The sequence below is a fragment of the Mesoplodon mirus genome, assembly GCF_964341445.2.
Source record: "Mesoplodon mirus genome assembly, chromosome: 4".
In the NCBI taxonomy this organism is placed as follows: domain Eukaryota; kingdom Metazoa; phylum Chordata; class Mammalia; order Artiodactyla; family Ziphiidae; genus Mesoplodon; species Mesoplodon mirus.
Genome location: NC_138979.1, coordinates 176050381 through 176064687, shown reverse-complemented (window position 1 = coordinate 176064687; position 14307 = coordinate 176050381). Strand labels below are relative to the sequence as shown.

The 14307-nt window shown below is 52.8% G+C and overlaps 1 protein-coding gene across 3 annotated transcripts in view; it reads left to right on the top strand.

The window, feature by feature from the left end:
• CCDC88C (coiled-coil domain containing 88C) overlaps nt 1-14307 on the top strand; it is a 127341-nt gene that overhangs the window by 97178 nt on the left and 15856 nt on the right. For all 3 annotated transcript variants that reach the window (XR_014293892.1, XM_082618971.1, XM_082618972.1), the window contains exons 20-25: nt 157-434; nt 3647-3790; nt 5795-5981; nt 7785-7930; nt 10579-10668; nt 12014-12252. Coding sequence is in view for 2 of the 3 variants with exons in the window: in XM_082618971.1 (XP_082475097.1) it covers nt 157-434; nt 3647-3790; nt 5795-5981; nt 7785-7930; nt 10579-10668; nt 12014-12252 (1084 nt within the window). In the remaining variant the exon portion in view is untranslated. The remainder of the gene's footprint in view (nt 1-156; nt 435-3646; nt 3791-5794; nt 5982-7784; nt 7931-10578; nt 10669-12013; nt 12253-14307) is intronic.

Here is a 14307-nt window from a genome sequence, read left to right as displayed (position 1 = left end):
TGAAGCGCCACGCAACAGTCTGTTGATGCCGTCTGGCCTCCTCCAGCAGTTCCTTAAGTCCTGGTAGAACTGTCCTTGGTCCCAGCTGCGTCTTGCCTGCGCCGATGGTCCCTGTGACCTCGGTGTCAGCCTCCAGCCCCCTCTCCCTCTCGGCAGGTGGAGAATTCCACTCTGGGCTCCCAGAGCGCCTCACTCACCGCGCAGTATGCGCTGCTCCAGAACCAGCAGACAGCCAAGGAGAGCGAGATCGAGAACCTGCAGAAGCAGCAGGAAGAGCTGACGGCCGCCTACCAAGCCCTGCTGCAGGACCACGAGCACCTGGGTGCGCTCCACGAGCGGCAGTCCACGGAGTACGAGGCCCTCATCCGCCAGCACAGCTGCCTGAAAACACTGCATCGCAACCTGGAGCTGGAGCACAGGGAGCTCGGGGAGAGGTATGTGCCGGCGGGGCGGGCTCCCCTGGGTTCCTGTCCCCGCCTCTGCTCTGTGCCCCTTGGGTCTCCTCTTGGCCTGCAGCTTCACACCATCTGGGGCACCGGAACTTTCCAGAAGGGAAGTAGATCCAAGTCACCCTTAGCAATTTGGAGTTAACGCAGCTGGAGACCGAGTGTTACAGGTGGACCTCCAGGTGGAGAAGGGGCGTCGTGGCCAGTCTTGGCTCAGGGAAACCTGTTGTTGGTGTGGGGTCCCTGCTCCCCTGAGGATTTTCTTCTCTCCTCCCTTTTCTCTCCAAACTAAGAATGAGGAGGAAGTTCACCACAGCTGCCAATTTACAATGACGCATCTTGCCCTGGCTTCTCAGTTCTTTTCTTGCCTGTCAAGGTCTGGGCTGCGTTTTTTTTTTAACCTTTAATTTTTTTAAAAATAAATTTATTTATTTATTTTTGGCTGCGTTGGGTCTTCGTTGCTGTGTGCGGCCTTTCTCTAGTTGCGGCGAGCGGGGCCTACTCTTCATTGCGGTGCGCGGTCTTCTTATTGCGGTGGCGTCTCTTGTTGTGGAGCACAGGCTCTAGGCGTGTGGGCTTCGGTAGTTGTGGCTTGTGGGCTTAGCTGCTCTGCGGCATGTGGGATCTTCCCAGACCACAGCTCAAACCCGTGTCCCCTGCATCGGCAGGCGGATTCTTAACCACTGCACCACCAGGGAAGCCCGAATTTTAAGTATATAGAAAGTAAACAGAATGGTAGAGTGAAACCCCTGTATACCCACGACTTGCTTCTGCACTTATCACTATTTTGCCACCCTCGTTTCATCTTTACTTCCCGTTCTCCAACCCCACACTCTTCTTTTTTTGTAGGTAAAATCTACCTACCTTGAAATGCACGAGTCTTAACTTCGCACTCTTGACAAATCGGGGTCCTGGGTTTTGTGTGCATTCAGTCAACCGGCATCACCTGAGCTCCTGCCCTGGCGGATCCTTGATTGTTCCAGGCTGCTGGGCAGGAGTGGCAGGACCCAGAGTCTGGGAGCAGGTGTGGTGTGCACATGGCTCTAATGCAGGAGAGAGAGGCTCTCAAACACTTGGCACGGGTAGCTGGGTGGGTGAGGAAGAGAAATTGTCCTTGTCCTGTGCTTGTGAGGCGGCCCTGCTGCCAGTGTTCTCCTTGACTCGGCCTCAAGATGCTAAGTAAAGCTGAAGTGCAGGGCGTTTCATCACAGACCCAGGGGCCTTGTTGGGCCAGCAGAGCCTTGTGAGGGCATCTGAGGATGCTGTGGGCACGGGGTGATGGCGTTCATTTATCCCCTCACCCAGTGCTTCCTTTCTGCCTCTGTCTGGAGTCCTCCACCCCTTTGATCCACGCGGATCGCCGTCCTTCGGGGGCTGCTAGCCCAAATGAGCGTCTTCTGCTTCCTCCTGCACCCATCCTGGATCCATGCGACACTTAGTAAACACCTGCTGTGTATGGCTGTGGTAGGAGAGGCATCCAGTTGACTAATGATGTGGAGTGAGAAGTGTTCGCTCAACTCTAAAGCTAGCACGGCGCCCAGCACTCACCAGGCACTCAGGTGTCCTATTATGTGTTATAATAACATCTTATGATATTCTTCATGTCTGCTCAGCAGGAGAAGGTTTTTGCAGGTGGAATTTGGACTGGCTCTGAAGGAAGAGTTCATTGTTGCTTTCCCTGTAATTCTTTGCTTAGTACAGCACAGAACCACTGTGTTACCCAGTACTTTGTTGGACAGAGGCTGGAGGCCCCTTGGGTCTGTCTGCAGCAGGGCTACACGTTCAGGAGTCTGGGTACCTGGAACATAGGGATGATGGCTCTACATTCATTTCATTTGACACTTAAATCAGACACTCACTCATTCGTTCTCTTAACAGATACTTACTGAGCACTGTGCCTCATACTGGGACTCGGTGGTGAGCCAGACTCGCCCAGGTTCTGTTCTGCAGTGGTGTAGTTTACTAATGGTCAGAGAGATGCTTGATCAGTGAGCTTTTCCAAGACATTACAGCAGGGAAGCGGGGACCTTGATGGTCAGCCGGAGGCCCTAATTTGTCAGACCTTGAATGACTTTTCCCAGAATCGTTCATCTGGATGGGAAAGGTCACCCCTGAGAGCCAGGCAGAGCCCCACGCCCAGAACCACGTTGGGGATCCTCTGCTCTGAAGCTAAAGGGCACACAGATGTCTGTCTGTAAACAGCTGCCTGAGCAGGTTTCTGAGCTTGATTCCCACACAAGCACAAGTCTGGGTTCCAGTCAGATGGTACGAGTACAGCTGCGCGGGGACAGGTCGGGTCAGGGTAGAGGTCTGGAGACAAAGGCTGGAAGCCCCTGGACTTGGGGGCTCTTGAGTCATCGTGAGCTTGGAAGGTTCCAGCAGGCGGGAGGAACAGCCTGGCCTTATCGGGGACTCTGTCCTTGTGCTCTTTTGCCCTCCAGAGATAGCTGTGCAGTACCCCATACAGAGAGACAGAGGAGAAAATACAAAGAGGAAAATGAAAGGGCGGGAAGGAGGGGTGTGTGTGTGTGTATGTGTGTGTGTGTGTGCACGCGCATGCGTGTGTGTATGTGTGTGTGTGCACGCGCGTGTCCCCCGGCAGCTGCCTGGGCCCCCCAGGCAAGCCTCTGCCCCCCACTCGAGGTCTGACAAGAGCAGGAAGGGCTCCCGAGGGAGAGGAGGGCTCACCCCGTCCCCGGTGAGCAGGGCTTTGCTGTGAGATGAGCTGTCGTGTGCAGTGGAATTCAGCTGTTTGTTCCGTGGTTTCTTTTAGATCAATTTGTGTTGAGTGAACCCCATGTTAAGTCATTTGCACTCCCTGAGAGGGGGGTGTGGGGTTCAGAGGACGTTGTCTTGGCGTTCCCCGGGGGCCAAGGGAGGAAGGCTACTGTGACAGGGAATCAAGGGGGCCATGGGGGCATGTCGGGTGGGAGGACGAGGCCTCTGGCCCTGGGGCTGGAGGGGACCCCGAGCCTTCCCGCCCAGGCGCTGCTCGCACCCCTGGCGCCTCTCCCAGCCACCTCCCTCCGATTCCCTGCCATGCAGCCTTGCCCCCTGCCCGCCCCCCTCAGCTCTGCAGAGAGAAGCCGCCAGACGAGCCCCGCTTTCTCTGCGGAGGCTTCGCGGTCTCCCAGGGTGTGCGTCGCCCGTGGGCAAAGAAGGCCTGGGACGGGCTGCCAGCGGCGTGTCCCCTCCCACAGGCACGGCGACATGCTGAAGCGCAGGGCGGAGCTGGATGAGCTGGAGAAGGTTTTGAATGCCGAGAGGGAGGCTCTGCAGCAGGAGCAGAGGACGAGCGCCGTGGTCGCGAGCGAGAACCAGAGACTGCAGGAGGAGCTGGACAGGTAGACGCCGGGGCCCGGGGCCGCCTGCCCGCGGCAGCAGCAGCTCACCCACTCTGCTCCCGCCGAGCGGAGGTCAGCCCGCTAATACGGCCCCTGTCATGCTAACAGCTGGATGGTAGTGAGGTCAAAGGGATGGTGCCGGGATGCAAGGGCCAGTGTGGTGCCCAGGGAGGGCGCGTCGCCCAAGCTGGTGGTCCTCACCTCCTGCCCTGAGATGCCGGTGGTGGTGTCAGCCACGGGTACATTCGTCATCTAACGGGTTCCCTGTTTGTGAATTCGCCTCCCTGCTGACATTGATCTCTAAGCCCCAAATCAGCGCTCGTGGAGCTATCATGGATGTTTGGGTGGCAAGACATTCGGGGTCGCCTGATGCACACATTTCCAGCTGAGGAGGAACAAGGCGTTCGACCCCTGCAGTTCATTCTGCAAACGAGCGTCCTTTTTTTTTGTTTGTTTTGCGGTACGCGGGCCTCTCACTGTTGTGGCCTCTCCCGTTGCGGAGCACAGGCTCCGGACGCGCAGGCTCAGCGACCACGGCTCACGGGCCCAGCCGCTCCGCGGCATGTGGGATCCTCCCGGACCGGGACACGAACCCGTGTCCCCTGCATCGGCAGGCGGACTCTCAACCACTGCGCCACCAGGGAAGCCCACGAGCATCCTTTTTGTGGCCTGTTTAGTGCCATGGTTTTCGTGTTTTTGTGCTTTTGGGTGAGGATTTCGCTGTTTAAAATGGCCCATGAGCAGAATGCTGTCTCGTGTTCCTAAGTGCAAGGCTGTGATGTACATTACGGAGAATATGTGTGAGTGAGGTAGATAAGCTTCCTTCAGGCATGAGTTACAGTGCTGTCGGCTGTGAGTACATCACATAAGGTGTCTTTAAACAGAAGCCACATAAAACGAGGTATGTCTTGATCAGCTGACAGAATTGTGTGACCAGACTCACAGGAACCCACCTGTGTGTTTCCCCCAAGAGCTAATTTAGTGTCTCAGGGACCTTATAGAATAATTCTACAGAATTATTATCCTTTTTTTAAAACAGATGAAGAAACAGGCTGAGATGAAATGCCTTGTTCAGAGTGGATGCTTGTAGTCAATGGCAGAGTCAGGATTTGAAGCAGGTCTTGTCTCTGGCATGGCCATGGGTGCTGCTTCCTCCCCACCTCCTTGAGTTCATGTGTACCAGGGGCTACAGACTCAGGTGCCAGGCAGGTCAGGCACGTGGGTGAAGAGTGCCAGTGGTAGACCGGACGTGAGTGACATGGAGAATATACACTAACAGTTGTCAGCTGGGAGGAAGGCCTGGGACCACCAGATTATCCCTTGGTTTATGCTTTTTCTCTTAAGAGAAGCTGGACATTGGAATGTTGATGTGAAACTTTCAGAATTTTAAATGTTGGCCCACTAATTCATTTAAAAAACACTGTAGCCAAACAAGACACATCTGTGTCTAAGTTGAGTCCATGAGCCCCTGGTACTTCCAGCTTTCTGTTAGAAATCTTCCCCCGAGAAAGCCCAGTTGGATAATAGTTATTATGATGGTGATAATTTTAGTGGGTTTACATCATACCCCAGCATCTCATATTTTATCTCGGGAGTTGAAATTAGAAAGGGGCTTGGAATTGAGAAGAAGAGCTGGACATAGACAAAGAGTTTTAGAGCAAAAATGTTCTGGTTCAGTATTCAGAAAGAAAGCTTTTAACAACAGAACCTTTTTTTCCAAGTAGGCAGATATGCCAAAGCTCTAAATACATAAGAGGTCCTAACAGTGATGCTCTGTTGAAGTGGGTGTCCGAGCCTGCCTGTTCTGTCTCCCCCAGTGCAAGGTGGGGACACCAGGGGTACCTTCATAGAACCCCAAAGAATCCAGTTTGAAAGCCTCTGATTTTGTTCACCTCCCTCATTGTGAGGCCCAGAGAGGTTATGGTTCCGTCTAAGGTTGCACAGCTGTGACAGGGCCCGGGAGCACCCTTCAGGCCTCAGCCCTGTGGCTCTCCACCCCGCCAGGGTCAGCTTCCTGCACCACCAGCTGAAGGGGGAACACGAGGAGCTGCACAGCCACACCAAGGAGCTGAAAACCTCGCTGAACAGCTCGCAGCTGGAGCTGAGCCGCTGGCAGGCCCGGTTTGACGAGCTGAAGGAACAGCACCAGAGCATGGACATCTCTCTGACCAAGCTGGACACCCACTGCGAGGTGGGGCCTGGGGCTGGGCGGGGTCTCGGGACACCGGGACGAGTCCCCTGGGGTGACAGCCTTGGGCCCAGAGGGGTTGCGATGGGTCCTTCTTGGCGTCTGTGCTCGAAGACTGTGTGAAGGTGGTACAGAGGCTGAGAGGAGACCAGAGGCGTTTGAAAGGGGGACAGGCACCACGACTGGTAGGGATGCATTAGGAAACACCTTTGCCTCTGACCTTTGCTTTCTGCAAAGGGTCAGGGCAGGCGCACGGAAGCAACTGAGTACTGTTTTATTTATGTCCTCTTGGCTGTGTCCACATGTTTTTTCCATTTCTCTGCATGTAGCAGCTGCACTGGTCTAGAGAAAGGTCACAGATTTTTTTCCGTGCTTGGCTTTGGCTGACTGGCTCCTGATCCCGGGGTAGTCGGGATGGAACTTGCACACAAATCCCTTGGTTGCCAAAGGGGCAGAGCTCTGCCTTCTGGTGCACTCGGTTGGAAAGTACCTTCTTAAGCAGCAGACCCCTCTCAGATGAAATTGTAAGCAGACCCCGGGACAAGTAAGACAGGCAGAGTGGATGGCTCAGGGCAGAGCAGCTGGGTCCCGTCCCAGCTCCGGGACGGCCAGGACCCTGGACACAGCTCCTCTTGCCCTTTGTTTGTTGAAAGACACTCCGGGGAGCCTTTTCCTTTGAGCTCACGGTAGCTCACGGGACGCCACAGATGAGGAAGCAGAGGCCAGGGTTCTGGGGCGCCCAAAGGCCCCTCTGGGCTGGGGCTGGGGCCTGTGGAGGAGGTGGGGGCCAGGACACAGGCAGACGCTGGCCGAGGGAGCCCCGTCACCACAGGCTGTGCCTCACAGGGCGCTGCTTTAGGATTTCTGAGGGGACCTCAGGCCAGGGCCTGCAGTAGGAGATTGCCACCCAGCCTGTCTGAAGCCAAAGCTTGTTTTCCTGCTGTACCAACCATGATAAATGTATTCTAGAGCAAGAGTTGGCCATCCTCAGCCCAAAACTAAAATCCAGCCCCCAAACCTGTTTCCATACGGCCGTGAACTGAGAATGAACTTTACATTTTATAATGGTTGAGAAAGTGAAAAAAAATGTTTTGTGGCAAGTTCAAATGGTGTAATACTTAAATGTCAGTGTCCATGAGTCAAGTTTTATTGGAACACGGTCACACCTGTGCATTTACATATTGTCTCTGGCTGCTTTCCTGCTGTAACAGCACAGTTGAGTGGCTGCAACAGAGACCACCGTCTGGCCTGGAAAGCCTGAAATATTTGCTACCTGGCTCTTTACAAGAGAAGTGTGCCGACCCTCGTCTAGGACGGAGCTGGCCGCTAGAAATAATAATGTAGCCACCAGATGTAATTTAAAATTTTCTAGTAGCCACATTAAAGAAGTGAAAGGAAACAGGTGGGATTAATTCTAAGTAATATATTTTGTTCAGCCAGTATATCTAAAATGTCATTTCCACATGTAACCACAAAAAACTCATTAATGAGATCTTTCCCATCCTTTTTTTTTTTTTTTAGTTAAGTCTTTAGGATCTGCTGTATTCGCCCTTGTGGCACACCTCATCGTGGGCTAGCTGCGTTTTAAGTGCTCAGCGGCCACACGTTGCCCGCGGCTGTCGGATTGGACAGCGTAGCTGCCAAGGGAAGAGGCCGTTTGGGTCCTTTCAAGTTGTCATGAGTGCAGATAGTACTGAGATGGACATCTTGCCGCACGTGGCCTTTGCCTTCTTCTGGAAGCTAGGTTCCCAGCAGCAGACTCACGGGGCCACACAGTATTTAAGACATTGTTGGTCTGTGTTTTAGCTTCTCTCCCGCCTCAAGGGGAACTTGGAGGAAGAAAACCATCACCTCTTGAGCCAGATCCAGCTGTTGAGCCAGCAGAACCAAATGCTTCTAGAACAGAACTTGGAGAACAAGGAGCAGTACCACGAGGAGCAGAAGCAGTACATGTAAGGGGCCCGGGTGGGGGATGCCTGTCGACACAGGGGTCCTGGCTTCTGTGGCCAAGACCTGCCCTGTTCTGGGCGAGAACAGCCCCGGAGCCTGTTCTCAACAGCCTGTCCTTCTCTCTCTTTCCCTGGAGTGTTTCTGGGTTTCTGCAAGTGGTGGTGGTTGGCTTTCATTTGCTTTTTAAAAGCACTGCCCACCGCCAGAAGCGTCTTAGTCTGCTTTTGGAATTAAGTGCACTTCTAAAAATACAGCCGTGCCAGCAAGAGAAGTATCTCAGGGAAAGAATTCACATCGGAGGCTGAGCACAGGTGCCATACCCCATCTCTATCGCCTGTGGCTGTGTTCCCTGATCATCTGGTGCGGTGGGTTACCTGTGTGCCACGGTGTTTGTTTTTGTGGGCTTTGCTGTGGTCCCCGCGGTGATAACCAGGGACTAGTGGGGGTGATGGGATGTGGGCATACCAGACAGAGGTTGAGGAGCTTCACGGAGAAGTGGAAAGAAGAGTTGGGGTTCTGCTGCTGACACAGGATGGGGCGAAGGCAGGGCAGATGCGGGGACATGAAGGTAGAGCGCGGCAGGGCTCTGGGTGCAGGGAACGGGCGGGAGCCTCAGTGGAGGAGGCTGCCCTACCTGGCTAACAAGTCGGGACTCACTGGGAAGTGTTTAAAGGGTGCTGGTCTCGCAGGGCCTAGGAAGCTGCCAGAGATGAGGTCAAGGGGAAGAGCCTGGCACCGAGAACCTTGTGGTTTGGAAGTGAAACAATCCAGGATGCATCCGTGGATCCAGGGGGTTTCCACCGCTCTGCCGTGGTGGTTGAACTGTCCTTGCTCGCGGGTGGGAATGGCTAGCCAGCGTGGGGAAGGCAAGAGGAGACAGGCTTCAGGGGGACGTGGTCAGAGGTGGTTCGCCATCTACCAGGAGATGGTTTACCTTGCAAAGCGCACTGTAATTTTGGGATAGAAATGACCGTTGCCTGAAGTTGGCCCTCTATAATCCAGCTGATAATAATTGCCAGCAGACACTGGGCAGATGCTAACTAGAAGAGTAGGCGCCTGGACCCCAGGGGGATGATTGGATGACAGTTGTGCATTCGAGAGCGTCTGCAGAGGGCCAGGAGTTGGCAGGCTTCCCGGAGGCTGCTCTGAGCGGAGCACTGTGCTGGGGGCCGAGAGGGCCACGGGACCTGTTCTCTGAGCTTGTGTGCATCTCTGGGGCGAACCCAGCCGAGAAAGCACTCCGAGCTTAAGGCGGGGCAGCACGGCCGTGAGGACAGAGTAACAGATCACAGACGTCGAGTCAGGGAGGCCGGGAGCCGCGAGGGGTTGGGGCTTGGGGGTCGGGGCCCAGTGGTTCGCAAAGCTGCCACTTTTCATGATGTGCCCCCTCCGTGGGGAGCTCCTGGGAAAGTCCCCAGTTTGGGTGGAACCTTGGCAGCTTCTTGACAGAAAGAAGCCTGAGCAGAAACTTGCCTCTGGCCCAGAGGCCTCATTTTCCAGTGAGGAAGCCAAGGGTCCGAGCTGTAAAGACAGCACAGGTGGTGAGAGGCCGGAGGGGACAGGAGTTGGTGGCCCTGTGGGCAGTGTTGTATGGAGTCCACCTGCCTGACTCCCTGAGATAAAACAGAAGCACACCCTTCGTATCAGGAAGGCTGGAACTTCCCTCCCAGGAAGCAGAGGTGCCCTCTGGCAGCCCAGTGTTCAAGAGGTATCTCTTTGGTCTCTTCTGTGGTTTTTTTTTTTTTTTTTGCGGTACGCGGGCCTCTCACTGTTGTGGCCTCTCCCGTTGCGGAGCACAGGCTCCGGACGCGCAGGCTCAACGGCCATGGCTCACGGGCCCAGCCGCTCCGCGGCATGTGGGATCTTCCCGGACCGGGGCACGAACCCATGTCCCCTGCATCGGCAGGCGGACTCTCAACCACTGCACCACCAGGGAAGCCCTCTTCTGTGTTTTTGAAAATACAAACTGGTTTCCAGCATTTACAAGTCAGGAGATTTTGCTTCACAGTCTGAGTTTCTGGCTGCTCTGAAAAATGGGAAGGTCTATGTGCCACGCCAGGCAGCGATCTGCTGCAGTGGCCCAGTCGTGCCTCAGTCCCCACCACCCCCTCTGGGTTTTCCAGGCCTGCTCCGCTCCTTATCTTCTCTAAAATCTCTTGAGTTTGTTCCCATGGAAGTTGTATCCAAAACCCAGCTTTGGAACGGGTCCAGGTCAGAGGTCTGAATTTGCTGAAATGACTTGTTCAACCTTTATGCCCACCCAACTCCCTGAGGGCAGACCTCTCCCACCACCAAGGTATTGTTGATGTGCACGCCCAGCAGCTGGCCTCGGGTCTGACCCTGGGGTGTCCCACACCCTGAATGGCCTGGCCAGAGAATCCTTGCTTCCGAGCTTGGACTGTCAGACGGTTATGGGTTTGCTCCCTTGAGTTCACTCACAGCTAGATCCTGGGTGCTCCAGCAGGCCTCTTCAAGGCGTTAGGGCTTCTGGACCTGTGTCAGACACTTCCAGTCGCATATTCCCAACTCAGCGACCATGACGGTCGTGAGCACTGTGATGTCCGCTGGGCCAGGCCCCAGGCCGAGCTGGTGAGTAAGTTCATTTGTTTTATTTAAAACTGGCTTGATTGTCTTTTCCCTCTCTCTACAGAGACAAGTTAAATGCCTTACGAAGACATAAGGAAAAACTGGAAGAAAAAATCATGGATCAGTACAAGTTCTATGATCCTGCTCCAAAGAAGTGAGTTGATTTAAGTTTCAGGGACTAGAACACAGAACAGAAAACCTTCCTTGTTCACACTCAGGGTGAAACTTTTTGTAGGGCCTGTGTCTTCCACAGTGACGGGCCACCCGTGTGCACATCCCTCCCACATCAGAAAGATTTTAGAATTTCTTTCAGCCCCATCCTTGTGCTTGTCCTGTGAGGGCTGGCAAATGCCGGCTGACCCTGATGAGACACAGGCTTAATTGAGCCACAGCCCTTTTAAGGGGGCAGAGAGTCAGTGGTGTGGGAGCCATTAAAGCGGGATAGAAGGGTTGCCTTGTCGGCCTCTTCTCAGGATTTAGCGGGGTGTAGAAAACCATGTTTCTGTGTAGGGAAGGAACCTTGGATAGGACACCAGGCCCAGCACTCACAGTCTTCAAACAGGGGCACCTTTTGGCCGTATACAAATTCCTCTGGATTCACTGAACCCCAGGGCGGCTTCACAGACATTTCCCCTTCTCCAGAGGGCAGTGGGTTTCAGGGCTGGCTCCATCCCCCAAGACTGCCAGCCTTGTCCAGCACCGCTTCCCCCAGGAGTTGGCCCTGCACGTGGTCCTGTCCCAGCCCAGCCCCAAAGTCAGGATCACTGTGCACCCTTCAAGGCCTCTCTGTTGAAATCACACAACCACAGAATCTCAGAACCTCAGTCTCAGCCTCCTCTTTGACAGATGGAGAAGTTGAGGTCCAGACGAGGAAACGGAGTGATTTGTGTAAACACCGTGCAGTTCAGTTCAGAGCAGGACTAGCACTCGGGTGTGGTTCTCTTTTTGTAACAGCAGAAGCCTCCATTTCCCGTTAGCTACAGCTTCATCGCTTACTCATTAAATTCCCTGTTTTTAATTCACACGGCACACTCTTCCCTGCCCTCTGCCATCTCACCCGGATTCCTCGGTGCCGGGAGTGGTCTAGGAATGCCAGCTTATTATGCTTACTGTGAACTTTAGCAGAGGATGAGGAGGAATGTGACGCTGAAAAGGGCATTGTGGCAAAAAATTGCCATCTAATAGATCACATTAGCAGAGCATTACTTCCTTTATTTCCCAGAGATAATCAAGAGTTAATGGGCCTACTTGACGTTCTGTTTTCCCGAGAGACTAGTGGGAATTTCTGACCCGATACATGCTTCTAACTATCCCCGAGCGCATGCGTGACTGAGAATTCTGTTCTGCCTCCTGAGCCCCAAATACAGTGGTCATGGTGGTGGTTACTGGCCAGCTTCCCAGGCTGGTGATGGGAATCCCAGCCCACGTTAGGGCACCCAGTAACCTGCTGGAGGGGGCAGTGAGGGTTGACTGTGTCCTAAAAATCTACTCCTAACTAGGAAAAACCACTGGATTGGAGCCAAAGCTTTAGTCAAACTCATCAAACCAAAGAAAGAGGGTTCCAGAGAACGATTGAAGTCGACTACAGACAGTCCTCCCCGGCAGCTGGAGTCCCCAGACCCAACCTCGCCGTCCACTTCTCAGCCGCTCAGATCCCAGCCGGAGAACCCCGAGGCCACCCCGTTGGGCTCAAGCTGTGCAGAAGAGCGTGACATCCACAACGGGACCCTGGGAAAAGGTAGGCGGGCTGACCTGACTGCAGGGGGTGGTCTAAGGGACCCTCTCATTGGACCGGGTAGAGGGAGACGGCGTGTGGATGTGCACATGTGTGTGTGTAAGAGCGTGAAGGGGGTGTGCTGTGTACACGCACATCTGCCTCCATAGGTGTGTTAATAACCAAGAAAATACAAACCCATGTTGAGCGAGAAGCATCGCTAATCCTGTGGGAGGGACTCAAACCAAAGCTGGTAACCACGCAGGCACCAGAGGCAAGCTCAGTAGCATATGTTTGGGGGTTTCCTTGTACGTGTCAGAGATTTAGAGTAGACTATTTCTGTAGGGAGATCCCCGACGCATTTAACGGGCAATGTGCATATGTGCGATCTTTTGCAAGTCCACGTGTGACTGCAGTCTTTTTAGCACTTAAATAGGCAGTCAGGTTTTCTTCTCCAGCCTGACCTGGTCTTCCGTCTTACCAGCCAGGGGGGGCCCGGCTTACCTTTCCATGAGGGCTGTCATTTGGAGTTTGCCAGGGGTACTGAAATGGATTTCTAGTTGAATGTGCTTTATTCTGTCAAACTCTTAAGAGGCTATCAGTTATAAACTGCCCAATTACTTTATTTACCACTGGCAATCAAATGATGCAGTGCTTTACCACTTAGAATTTTTATTATACTCTTGTTGAAGAGCTCTTCTAAAAGACTTAATTAGACAGATTTTTGTGTACACACATAAAAGGAAAATATGAGTAAAATATATTGGTCACGGCAGTGACGGTTCTGTCACAGTTCCATCTGGCCCCAGTGGTGACTATAAGACACTGTGGAAGCTGCATCCTGATTTCAGTGATATTAAGATGCGGGGGGTGGGGATATGCATCTTAGAATCGATTAAACACAGCAGTTACTTCAAACAAGGTTAAATTTCCAAATTTACTTTTAAATATCATTTCATGGATTATTTATGCCAAAACTGCAGCCTGAATAATTTAAATTTTTATGAAAGACACCAGGACCTTCTGAAGATCAGGCCTATGCCTGAGACCCACACACTGTCAGGGGTGGTGGCTGACATTATATCACTAAGGGCCTGTGACAAGCCACCTTCTGAGTGTGACATGTGCACAAGCCTTTCAGGAGGCCACATTCACCACTTCAGGTACTGCTGTGTCACTTTCAAATGCACAAAAGAAAATGCATTCACGCACACATTGTTTGGGGACTAATGCTTGCACTCCCGTTCTTTACAGAAGGTCAGATTAGGTAAAAGGCTCTTGTGCAGATAAATGATAATGAAGCTTAACATTGGTTTTTATCTAGAGGGGATCTGTGGCCCCGGGTTTTCATTTTGACTATTTAAATGTTTTGACATTTATCACCTCAATTTGTATTAAAGTTGACTTAATTAACTATAACCAGCCTAACTGGGTCAGGAAAACTTTCAGAGGAAAAAAAATGCTTGTACCCATCCATGAATGAGCAAGTCAGTGATGATTATCAATAACAGCAGCCATGCATTGGGTGCTTTCTTTGGGCTCAGTACCTTGTCAGCTAATTTACTTTATCTGCCTTGCGTTTAGTCCTAACTACCCCGTGAGTTAGGCATGATTAATCATCCCCTTTTCAGAGCTTAGAAAGTGAGGCTTGACGAGGTGAAACACTTGCTGATATAGTAAGTGGCAGAACTTGGATTCGAACAGAGGTCTGTCAGCTCTGGAGCCTGAGCTCTTCCCCAACAAGGGCACTGCCTGCAGTTAAAGCTGAACCAACATGCTGCCTAGCCAGGGGCCCCAGCAGAGCCATGGGCCCCAGCATCACATAAATTCAGTCCCTTATCCTGTGGTGTGAGCATTGGCCACCAGGTGGTGCTATAGAGGAAGAAATAATGGAGGTTCTGGTACCAAATTTAACTGTAAATCAGAAATTGGATATACTGGTTGTTTCTGTATGACATGTTCAAAAAGTTAGACCAGTTGTATGCTCTGATAAGACTCTGTGATTTAAAGGTCATGAATTAGAAGATGCATAGGAGATCTAAAAGCATATAATAATTCTTGGTGTTGAGGGCTTTGGGG